This window comes from Microcebus murinus, chromosome 17, assembly GCF_040939455.1.
Source record: "Microcebus murinus isolate Inina chromosome 17, M.murinus_Inina_mat1.0, whole genome shotgun sequence".
In the NCBI taxonomy this organism is placed as follows: domain Eukaryota; kingdom Metazoa; phylum Chordata; class Mammalia; order Primates; family Cheirogaleidae; genus Microcebus; species Microcebus murinus.
The window spans coordinates 35,633,890-35,647,103 of record NC_134120.1 but is presented as its reverse complement, the minus strand read 5'-3'; the positions used below and the strand labels follow the sequence as shown (position 1 = coordinate 35,647,103).

The following is a 13,214-nucleotide window of genomic DNA, read 5'->3' as shown; positions in this document are numbered from 1 at the left end:
GCACCTATTGTATATCTGCTATTGTTATGTCTTTTGGAGAATATAAAAAGGGCACATATATAACTTAGTCCCAGCTTTTGAGACACTTTAACCAAAATGGACAGCTAACTAGAATTCTAAAGAATATTTGACAAATATGCATTTAGTATCTTACACATGCCAGCACATTGCTATATTCTCATTATGCAAATTAAATAGAATAATTTGAAACATCAAAACACCTCCAATTAAGAAGAATCACCACAAATTGTCTTCAGAAAATGCAAAGAAGTAAACAAGCAAATATACAGAATATCAGTTAATTTAAAAATAACTTTAAAATACATTCAACATATTGAATAGTGGAGAAATTATTATACTGGAAACACCTATTAAATCTACTTTTCTTATTGCCAGGCAAAATAGCCTTAGCACTTAAATTTCCTTGGAAGCTCATTTATTTGGGATACTTTACTCTGAAATTCTTTCCCCTGAACTTATTAGCACTTTGCCAAGGCTAGCTCAATGTTGGTCTACTAAGGAAAATGAATCTTTCTCAAGAATGAACAAATTTCCACATTACACTGAGATACATGTGTTAAGACTGGGACTTTGTATCATGGATTAGGAATCTCTGCCCACTTTCCCCATCTGTGCAACCCTGGTGACATTCATTCATTAGACAATAAATTACTGATTTTAAAACTCCATCATGCCTAATATGATATTCATGGTTATCTAACTTCATTCCAATTTGTAAGTGATAAAAGCATAGATGTTTTTATTTTACCTCATCTTGCTGTGAGTTTAGCAGCTGCAGTTTCATGTGCTTCATATAGGCCATGGTAATTGGCATGTTGTAGTCAATCATGCTGGTCACCAAAGTGGGAGGTTTTCCATTATCTGTAATAAAACATTTTTAATGGGTAATGAAAGTGATACTACACTCTACCTGTAATTTCAGAATGATCCACTTTGTCCAAACTGAAATAGGATTCTAGATACCAAATGTTTAAAAGCTTGGTAGCATTGCAGATGGATTGTAGAAAAAAATAACTGGTAAGGTTCTACAAATGTGTATTGATGCAAATTAACAGCATGGATAAATTAATTATTTCTGAATACAAAGGAGCTTTTAAATATACTGAGTAACAATGAATAAAACCAATATGGTGATTAAACCCAATTATTTGTATTTTTCTCTTTTGCTACATAATTATTTTCTATATGTACTTTCTCAGTGTCAAAGGAATTTTGCCCTTTTTTTTTGGCCAGGCTACACATCCTACAACACACAGGAATGAGCTGGCCTAAATATATCTTTGAGATTAATATAATCTCTGAGAGGAAATCATACTTAGGAAAATAATCTAGATAATTTTAATGAAAGCTAAAGCCAAATTAGAATTTTTATGTGAAAAGTTTTAGTGAAGTAATTGTGCATTATTCATGATTTTTAGAGACAAGGAATTGGTAGATTTAAAAGGACATTGGTAGAAACCAATTTTCTTGCTGAATATATCTAAAACACCATGAAATACATATAATAAATGAAAATTAAAACATTATTATAGGGAAAAATGTCATTTGCCACAGTTGAAACTGTCTTTCTTCTAAGAATGGGCACTGAATTACTATGTAAGTGGATATTCAAAATTCACTGCCTCCTACTTGAATAAATGAGATGATCTGACTTGTTGAACTCTCTTAGTCTATCACGTTATTATAAAAATATGATATATAAATTGCCATTATGAATAAAATTACTTTAAATCTCACTATTTGACACTGCAGCTACCTTTATGATCTGTTCCATCTGGGTTTAAATGCATTCTTTTCTGGCACTCTGAGCAGCTCATTAGAAATCGTGTCACCGCTTCTCGTGGTAGGAAGGCATAGCTCTCTGAAATCTGAAATGATTCACAAAATATAGCTGTTATTATATAAGCTGACTGAGCGTGATTTAACAGAAATGATCATTGTATTTCCAAATAAGACACGTTATTCCATAATGGCAGGAAGCACAATGACAGCATGCACTGCATACCATGCATCATTTCAAGAAATATCTATCCAACTTGATTAGATGTCACTTAGTAATAGCCAATAATGTCATGTGGAGAAAGAATTAAAGCCACATCTAGATGGGCATCTGTTAATATTTCTGCATTTCTTTTAGGAAAAATAAGCACAGTGTACAGATACCCTAGTGAATTTTCCTTATGATTAAACATTGCCAACATTGTTTTTTAAACTTAACTGCTAGCAAGATCAAAATTTTATCCAATTTTACATATATATTTTAAAATTTAGCCCCAAATAGAAGCAATAAACTTTGGATTTTGCATAATAATCATGTCTTCATTATTGCTTTTCAAAATAATTTAAGAACGAATAAAAGATAAATTCAAACAGAACTCATGCATATATTTACTGCAGTGAATCATCCCTTCCACAGAAAATGACACACCTGGAAATGCATTTAGGCTACCTTTTTCATTTATTCGACTTCATTTATTTTATTTTATGTTATATATCTTTCATAATATATGTCTAGAATAGCTCACATTGATTATCAGAGCAGGCTTTTCCTATGCCCTATACAGAGCTTTATTTTCAGAATCATGATCTAGAATCAAGCTAGAAATTAATACTCCCATTACAGTGATTTTGTAAATATCACCTTTTCAAAAGCCAAGTTATTTCACTCATTAAAGCAAATAATCCCTGAAGTGTAACTGATGTATTGTCAAATATCCCTAAATAAAAGCTGACACTGACTCAAATAGTGCTACTAAGAAGACTAATGTAGGATTTTAGTTTCCTACCACAGCACTAACATCGTACATGAAACATGAGATACGTGACAGGAAAAATGAGTCCTAAGTTACACATAAATGCCACAGATGAATTCTCAGGTGCATGTATGCCCATTATGAACACTGATATATTTAAAATAGGTAAAAAAAAAAAAAAAGAGGGAAAATATGCTCCCAGTATATAACTGAGTGTAAATGCGTGCCAATTTCCTTAGTGGTGTTGGAGTCAACTTTTGCCTGTCCACGGTGCAGAGGGAGGGAGCACAGAATTGAGGAAACTCCATATACTAAGATCCACAATTGTAAAGCTCATTTTCCTCTGAATTTAATATTAAAGTCAGTTTGCATCACTAAGCCTACCTCACTGATTCCCAGAGAAAAGAAGCCATAAGAACACTGAAGAAGACGACTAGGCCTGCAGTTAAAATCCGCCATGGATGATCCATTTGTAGGTAATTAAAACTCAACTCCCCTAGCATTTTAAACATAAAATTTGGAATTTTAAATATGATTATTATTTATAAATTAAGATGTCCAGATTTTAAAAAAAATTACTACTTCAATCTATGTAGGCATTATGGGAGAAAAATGAGAAAAAATTATAAAGTATTTTGTCAAGATATTTTGTATTAGTTATTGAAGAAATATATATATATGCACAATTTAAATTCTCATTCATTCTCTCTCTTTTTATATTGAGACAGAGTCTCCCTGTGTCACCCAAGCTGAAGTGTACTGACTTGATCATAGCTCATTGCAGCCTGGAACTCCTGGGCTCAGGTGATTCTCCTGCCTTAGCCTCCTGAGCAGCTGGGATTACAGGCATGCAATACCATGCCCTGCTAATGTTTTCTTATTTTTTGTAGAGACAGTGTCTCACTCTGCTGTCCAGGCTAATCTCAAACTCCTGGCCTCAAGCAAACACCCTGCCTCAGTCTCACAAAGTGCTGGAATTATATGCATGAGCCACTGCACCTGGCTTGTCTCTCTCTTTCTATATACACATTACAAACATTTGCATATATGAATCTGATTCCTATTTTTCTCTTTTTCACTAAGGTAACAAATACTTTTACTGATCATTATTTTCTGACTCTCAAGAACCTATTTTACAATAACTTATAAATAAAAGTCTACATGCATGCTCAGTCCTTTTATTTATTTATTTATCTATTTTGAGACAGAGTCTCGCTTTTGTTGCCCAAGCTAGGCTGAGTGCCATGGCATCAGCCTAGCTCACAGCAACCTCAAACTCCTGGGCTCAAGTGATCCTTCTGCCTCAGCCTCCCGAGTAGCTGGGACTACAGGCATGCACCACCATGCCCGGCTAATTTTGTCTCTCTATATATATTAGTTGGCCAATTAATTTTTTTTCTATTTATAGTAGAGATGGGGTCTTGCTCTTGCTCAGGCTGGTTTCGAACTCCTGACCTCCAGCAATCCACCCGTCTCAGCCTCCCAGAGTGCTAGGATTACAGGCATGAGCCACTGCACCCGGCCAGTCCTTATATTTTATATCTGAACTCACAAGGAGTTAAAGTCCATCGGAAATAATGTGGCTGACTGATTAACAAGCAGGATTTAAGGAGAATACACCATTGGTTTTCATAGAAGATTTCTATCAAATCTTTACTTATATAAAAAAGAAACCTTCCATTGAAAAGAAAGTGAGTGATGGAGTTGAAAAGATACTCCATTGGCTTCCATGGTTCTGATGGTCTCTACAATCAGCTCTTTTCTCTATGCTAATAAAGGACTATGTAGAAATCCCTTCTAGGCAGATTTATCATTGACCTGACTCAATATTATGATTGTCCTAGCATCAGTTAGCTCCAAATCAATTTTTCTTGGAATTATTATTAATCATATCACATTTCTTTTATAGCTTTACTCTGAAGAACAATTACAAAATGATGGTCACAACTATGTTGTGTTCATGTATACATGTGTGTGATACAATACAAAATCCCACTTCATATCTTAGAAAAGACTTTTTAATAAATATTTTATATTTTTCTCTCTGGTGTGGTTCTGACATAGTACTTGGCATGTCACTCTATGTTATAGTGAGGATAAAAGCATTTATTTGGAGATACTTTTCTTGGTGTTCAGAATTTACTTTATGGGGATACCTGCCAAGCCATCCTACTTCCTTTGAATTTTTCTTTCCCCACCTCATGTTCAGTGAGGCCCTCAGACCACAGAGTCTTCTTAGATACGGGGAAGAGAGACCCTTCAAGTAGGCTTTTCACATCTTTTACACTCATTTGTGAAACAACATTTTTTTCTGCCATGGAGGTGAAAAGGAAAAAATGATTCCTTTTACTTATTCAGAATCTTTCCTCCCAGTCCTCTTTAAAAGGGTCCTAAGATTTTCAGGAGTCAACAAGATAGTGGAAGAGGAGTTTGTAGCACTTGTACCCTCATGGAAACATGGATTTAAACAACTGTCCAAGCACAAAAATATCTTGACAAGAATAAAAAAATCCAAGTAAGAGATTAAAGCATCTGAGTAGAACATAGAAATAAGAGAAGGACTCAATGAGAAGGTAGGAATGACAGTTTTACATCTCCCATGTTGATGCCCCCTCAAACCCATGCAGCACAGCACTCAATTTCAAACTTCATGTTGGACCCCTCAGGCCTGCCTTCCATACCCCAGGTTCCTGTTTTTATATCCAATTGAAGGTAAGTTATTATCACTTAAAGTACCATGTTATAACTATGTGATGGCTTATTTAAGCCCTAAGATAACCACACAGAAAAAAAAAACCTGTAGTAGATACACAAAGCATAAAGAGAAAGAAATTAAAAACCTGCAAAAACAAAAATTTCACCAAATCAAAAGGAAGAGAGTAAGAAAGGAAGAAAGGAACTACAGAACAGTCATAAAAGAATTAACAAAATGGCAATAGTAAGTCCGTACTTATCAATAATTACTTTAAGTACAAATGGATTAAATTCTCCAATTAAAAGTTAGAGAGTAGATGAATGGATAAAAAACAAACAAACAAACAAAAAACCAAGATCCTACTATATACTGCCTACAGGGGACTCACTTTAGCTATAAGGACAGTCATAGACTGAAGTGAAAGGATGTAAGAACATATTCCATGCAAATGGTAACCAAAAGAGATCAGGGCTTGTTATATTTATATCTGACACAATAGAATTTTATTAAAAATTATAAGCAATGTAATAATACTTGGTGACTTTAATAACCCATTTTCAACCATGGGATAGATCATCCAGACATAAAATAAATAAGACTATAGCAGACTTGAACAGCAATATAGACTTCAATGATGAAAAACTGAAAAATTTTATTCTAAGATCAAGAACAAGACAAGGATGTCCACTCTCACCACTTTCATTCAATATGGTACTAGAAGTTCTAGTCAGGCCAAGAACACTAGAAAAAGATAAGCCCTCCAAACTTGAAAGGAAGAAGTAAAATTGTCTTTGTTTACAATTGGCTTGATCTTATAAATAGAAAACCTTAATGATTCCACCAAAACACTGTTAGACCTAATGAACATACAGTAAATTTACAGAATATAAAGATGGATATACAAATCTCAGTTGCATTTCTATACAATAATGAACTATCCGAAAATGAAATTAAGAAATAATCTTATTTCAAATAGTATCAAAAGTAAAATAAAATAAAATAGGAATAAATTTAACAAGGGGGTTAAATTAAGATCTTAAACAAAGATCGATACAATGAAAACTATAAAAAAATTGATGAAAGAAATTGAAGACACAAATACATGGAAAGATATCCTATGCTCATGAGTGATTGATTTGTGGCACAAAATAATTTTTTCATAGCCTACCGCTTCTATAGGCCTTACTTCATCTGTGTATGGAGCTACACTGATACTGTTTTCAGTGCAAATATTACATTTTAAGTGCATTAGGAGTAGAATTCATCAGTAATACAGAAACTAATAAATCAAATTATCATAAATTAGAAGTTGAAATTACCTCTACCATCTAAAATATATAGTAATAGTTCCACATAAAAATAACTGAACTTCAGCATCTTTTGGTGGACTGAAAAATAAAATTGGCCTTCAGAGCAAAGATGGCATGACTTTAGTAATCTAGTGATAAAATAATTCACCTGAAGAAAGCACAATGACTAAGTCTTATATGGCATGCTGCTGATCTTCCTTCTGTGGGATTTTTTTTAAAAGCAAACTATTGACAATACACATTTCCACATTTCTGAGAAGTCCACTGACAAATATTACAATTGAAAGGAGGATGAGCAATCTACCTTGCCAATGTCCTGCCATTCTGAAGAAAGAAGAAATAGTACTTCAAAAAATCCTACAACTATAAGGCCAAATTCTGGCAGTACCTGAGTGCCACTCACCCTCTCCTTAGTACAGAGCAGTTAAGGTAAAAATGTGAGTTATCCAAAAGAACAAGAATTTAAAAATCAACTATAAACTAACTTGCAAAACCCATCTTGTCAATTCAATAATATGTAATACCTAAAGTTTTCTTCCATTTACTTTTTTAATATCAGAGTTTTTAATTCAGAGATAAACTACCTTTCCAATTTGGATCTAAAGTAACAGAAAGAAAAATTGAAATAGTTAATTAATCACCACAATTTAGTGTAAAACAGTTGTTTTGCTGTTTGACTATATAACACAATTCCATGCCGAAAGTTTATCTCCTTAACTCAAGTCATAAAAAATTGCAAATTCAGAGAAAAACTGATTAACAGAGAATTTTACAACATGGGGAACTCGACACATGCTATCCTTTCTCAGTCCCAAGCATCCTTCCTCTTTTTTTTAATTTCAGCATATTATGGGGGTACAAATGTTAAGGTTACGTATATTGCCCTTGCCCCCTCCCCTTGGGTCAGAGCTTCAAGCATGTCGATCCCTCAGACAGTAGGCATCACACTCATTATGTATGAACATACCCATCGCCTCCCCCACTCCCACCTGCCCAATACCTGATAAATGTTATTCCTATATGTGGACTTAGATGTTGATCAGTGAAACCAATTTGCTGGTGAGTACATGTCAAGCATCCTTCCTCTTTAACTGCAACTATGTTTTATTTCTAAGCATTTTCAATATAAAGCCTCTCTAACTTTATTCAGCTTGTACATAAACATGTAATTATCTGGTTTCTGAAATGGTAGAGAATTGACAATTCTCAAAATTAAGATTCTCATTATTTATGTGATGACTCTTACTTGCTTTAGCCAAGTTAACAGAAGAAAATGCTTCCTAAACAATCTATGTGTGATTGTTTTCCACTAATTCAGTGTTTAATGAGTGGATTATGATACATCAAAATTTCATACTGATTTTATCATTTACTCCTCACAACAATCCCATAAATAGATTACCAGCACCACCATTATGATTTCTGTTTAACAAATGAGGGAACTTAGCTTCAGAAAGGTTGTGTATTTTGCCAATCAAGTACAAGAGATAGGGCTCACGGGTGATAATGTGGCTTCAGAGCCAATCACTTTAACCGCTGGTTTATAGCCACTCCTAGTTATCAGCATTAGAAAGATAGAAACTGTTTAATCCATAAAGAGCTGGGATATTAACCTCACAGCACAGGTTAATTATTCTAAAATGTTTATAATGTTCCCTGGTGTGAGGTTCTTTGTAAGTATAAAATGCTCTAACCAGTTTGAGGTGACCCTTCTAAATGCAAGGATCAGCCAAACACTCTGTACCTTGTCTCAGGTTACAAAGTTCCACAAGAATGAGTCAGACTCTGCAGTAACAATACAAAGCTCCACCTGGAAGAAATTAACAGACCATCTGTTCTGTTTCAGCAAAGCTGATAGCTAAAATGATGGCTTTGCAACAATCCCATAATATTATAACAGCCAGGAACTAAATGCACGGGACTTTCACTTTTAATGGAATATAGGAGAGGAATGTAAATAACTGCCTACTCTCAAGAGACAAGACTTCTAATTGTATTAGCAACCTCTGAGTGGAGGTTTTTCCAAGTTCTTGCTGATCATTAGGAAAAGAATTTCGGGGCACACCACACAAGCCAAGCAAGTGACAACTTTTTATTGAGAGTAAAAGTACGCTTTCAGGAGAGAGAGTGGGCAGGCTTGAAAGAGAGCAGCTACACTGAGAAAAGTGGTTTTAGATCTTTTGTAGTCTTACAAAGTGAGGGGAGGAATATTCAAGACCAAGGGGTTGGCTTTTACTAAGAATTTGGGCAGTAATTTCTAGAATTGGGCTCCCTTACATTTTCATATGTTATATGATTGTCTCAGAACTGTCATGGTGATTTCAAGGATGAAGAAATTTTAAAAATACAATGTAAATGATGTTGTAATTGTCCAAAGTTCATGTAAGGTGACAGAGATAGCTGACAAGCCAGTCGAAGGCCAGTTCTTGCCTGCAGTCATTAGCCCTTCTAGTTAGTTTCTGCTTGAAGGTGGCTTATTTTAACAGCTGCACCCAACCTTCAAGCCCCTGCACCCAGTCTGAACTGGCTCCCAGTCTCCTACTCTAACAAGTGTTAGAAGAAATTCACCACCAGAGAAGCCACTCTTGGCCTCATATTTGATTCTAATGCATGAGTTAAAATACAAACATCTCATGACATTGGCTAATCATGAGCACTCTCACTTTATGAAGCAAACAAACTAAACTAATCAAAGGATTTATCAACCAAAATCATATCATTTTGAACTAAGTTCACTAGTGTTTTAAAAAAAGAATGTTGTTAAATATCAGTAATTTGAAAAAGTAACCTCAATGCTTTGGTATAATGTGCTTCTTTTCAGATATTGAGCTTTACAGCAAATAAAAATTGGTATAATCACTTTGGTTTTTAAAAGTAACCTTCTCTACCTTTTGTTTTTAAAATTAATTGAGAATAGCAGTAATATCTTTATTTGACTGGAATAAAATTATGAAAACCATAGCTTTTGCCAAGTATCGCACAGCACAGACATTGAAAAATTGCCTTTGGAGCCAAACTTCTAGAAATTTTCTCTTAAAAACACTCTTGAGATAATGTATAAAGAATAAATTAAAAATAATATGCTAGCAAAATTTTTGTCTTACTATATTTGAGATAATTTCTATCACAAGCCAGCTGTAATATATATAACTGGATAATGAAGCTATATAAAATTTATTATTCAAAACAAAATTACAATAGAATTAAACAGGGCCTATAAATCCAAATTTTATTAAAGGCCCCATATGTACTGATTCACAAAGACAGAACAACCAAAGTACAGAGACACCCTCCGAGGGAAAGAAAAAAAAAATCTAATTTCTTGGCAATATTCAAGAGGGGTTTCTCTATCTTTATCTGTTTTACACATGGTATATCTTGGCAAACATATCAAAGGAGACATTTAGGACTAAAAGAAAAGCTTACGAACAAACAAATAATAAAGTGAGAATAGTTAATAGGTGCAAAAATAGACAGTTAGATAGAATGAATAATATTTGATAGTATAGCAAGGTGACCATAAGCAATAGTAAGTTAGAGTATGCCTTAAAATAACTAAAAGAGTGGAATTGGAATATTTCTAACACAAAGAGATGATAAATGCCTGAGGTGATGGATACCCCAGTTACCCTGATTTGATTAATTTACATTGTATGCCTGTATCAAAACATCACTTGTACCTTATAAAGATAGACAACTGTTATGTAAAAATAATTAAAAATTAACATTTAAAAAAAGATCAACAGAGATGCAGACAAGGAAACAGGGAGTTCCAGAGGAATGGTGATAGGAAAGAAAGTTAGGCAGACTTCATGGAGGAGGTAACATTTGAACTAGTGTTGGAGGATAAATAGATGTTTTCCAAAAGGTCAAATAGGGGGTGGAAAAGATTCTAGGAGCTTATGGTAGTATGAAAGTCTGAACCATAGTAGGTATGGGTAATAGCTGGCAATGGCTGGAAAGATAGGCTGGTACAGGGTCAAAACCTGCCTTGGACTGGGGTCTTTTGCTGAAAGTATGAGGAGAGATATGATAAAATCAGAGACATGGAATAATCTAAACCTCAGCACGTAAGGAAAACCATGAATTCTGACATTTTTGCAAAAAGTAATTTATTTGTATTAGCCTAAACAAAGTTAATGTCATCTTTATCTCTGGTTACTGCAAATTTGGAGGCAATTTTTAAGATTTTTACATTACTATGAATATATATTGCTTGTAAAATAAAAAGGGTAAATCATTAAAAAAAAGTTTGCAGTGTCATATTTGGCTCATAGTGGAATCTGATATGATAATTTGAAACAAAGCCATGGCTTTGATATTTTTTTCTACATGTGCTACAAAATTGAAAGGTCCAGCCAGACAATGGTTTGCTGTCATATTTACATTGGTTCTCTTTTACCTATTTTGTGAATGAAAAAAGATTAGCAATGTACATCTTTGTATTCCTAAAGAGGAGAAAATTTGTAGTGATGTGTACTGAAAGTCTTGCAAAGACAAAGACATTTTCAACTAAACATTTATCGAACAAATATCCATTGAATGCATAGGCACTATAATTATCCCTAAATACTGCTCCATGTGGTTCTACAGTACTAATGTGCCTGGATATATTACATTCTTAGAATCACTGTTGGTAACTGTTTAATTTTGAAGTGATTCTGAAAAATACTTTGATTGGGTCTCAACATGGAAACTCTTCAATGAAAAGTTCATGCCCAGCCACAATCAATGAGACAAAAAGCTATACATATTGGCCTGCCTAAATTTGCATTCATTATGGCCCTCAACATTTTTGTTTTGGAACCCTAACTATTTTTTCAGAAATACTTTGCACTATGTTGTATCTATCTGACCTTTAAATATCTGGTAAAGACCAGCAGGTTCCTATGCCTCAGTGATATTTGCAAAACCAAAACCAATATGCTGCTATATATGCATATCAATCCAAACTCATCAACTTCCCCTGTGGTGGCGGATTCTCATGTTTCCTTTGGGTTATCATCAAGCCTGTAGTATTGCTTGTTTTGCTAAGACTCTGGTGCTGTTATTATTACTCCAATGTGCGATTTTCAGTTCCTATTACTGCCCACTTTTGCTTTTTCTACCTTATCTGATCATTGTCTACAATCTTCACACCCATTCATCAACCACCCTTGCCTTTTTACCTAGATGAGGCCAGTGATCTAGACCAGTTAGGAGTATCTAGGATTGATTTTTAAATAGGATTAAAATTGCTAGATAAAATATAAGACATCAAATTAAATCTGAATTCTGGGTAAACATTCAATATTGGGCCGAATATATTAAAAATTATTAGTTTATCAGAAATTCCAACAGAATCTGGCATCCTATATCTTATTTGATAAATCTGGCAACTTTAAAGGGTATATTTATCTAAGATGAATGAAAATATTGGTTTGAGTCTTAAGGTAATTTTAAATTTATGTGACAAATATGTCACATAATCTGCTAATATTACACATTATTATGTCAGGAAAATCTAAGAATATACCAAGAACAGAAGTGAAAGACAAGATAAGTACAAGTGACTATTGGGCAGTCTGCAGACAATTTGAAATCACTGTGCCAAATTAAAGCAAGGTTTTCTAACTTTTTAGACCAACAGCACAGGCAAAAATATATTTTACCTCATAAACTAGGACATATACATATTCATAAAACTGATCATTCATTTCTATTTTCTATTTCACTTTTGAAAAGTGATCACAGCCCACTTAATTGACTTGACAATTCACTAATGGGTTATGACATATAATGTAAAAAACATTTGTCTAAAGCACAAGAATACATCCTATTCATCCAAAGATTTTTGTGTGGTGCTGAATTTTATGGGTATGTGGTAACATTTAAAATAAAGGTTGGCAAGTCCAAAGAAAGTCTTAAGCAAGTAAGAGTATTTTTAGACAGTTCAAGTCAGTTTGTCAGACAACTAAAAGCAATTTGGAGATTTGAGGCAAATGCATCAAATGTAGAGTGAGAGAAATGAAAAGCGAACATGGTACAGTGGCAGGAAGTCAGTATTCTCCAGAGATAGGGAAACGGTACAAGTGCTAGGCAAAAGGCAAAGACACAGTTTGAGAGAAGGCACAGAATTTCACTATATGATATAAAGAAACTAGGATAGGAAAACATATACAGGTAACAACATTTAGGGCAAAGTCAGATGAATTTGCTACTACATTAATATATATTAGTAGAGCAAGGTATAGTCAAGAAATAGAATACAGTTAAAGTTAAATTATAGTTTATTAACATATACTAATTATATTAAAATATATTAATGTTATATTTTTATTGTAAATAGTTTTTGCTTTATTGTATTTCAAATTTAGATTTTTTTCAAGAAAGAGCTTTACTCTTTTATTTTTTGTAATGATTAACTTCTTTAATTTGAACATTTGTTTTACAATA

At 33.6% G+C, this 13,214-nt stretch overlaps 1 protein-coding gene across 5 annotated transcripts in view; it reads right to left on the bottom strand.

The window, feature by feature from the left end:
* NOL4 (nucleolar protein 4) overlaps window positions 1-13,214 on the bottom strand; it is a 347,440-nt gene that overhangs the window by 236,908 nt on the left and 97,318 nt on the right. For all 5 annotated transcript variants that reach the window (XM_012782596.3, XM_075993566.1, XM_075993562.1 and 2 more), the window contains 2 exons: window positions 1,778-1,889; window positions 770-882 (listed from right to left, as the gene is read on the bottom strand). In XM_012782596.3, coding sequence (XP_012638050.1) covers window positions 770-882; window positions 1,778-1,889 — 225 coding nt within the window. The remainder of the gene's footprint in view (window positions 1-769; window positions 883-1,777; window positions 1,890-13,214) is intronic.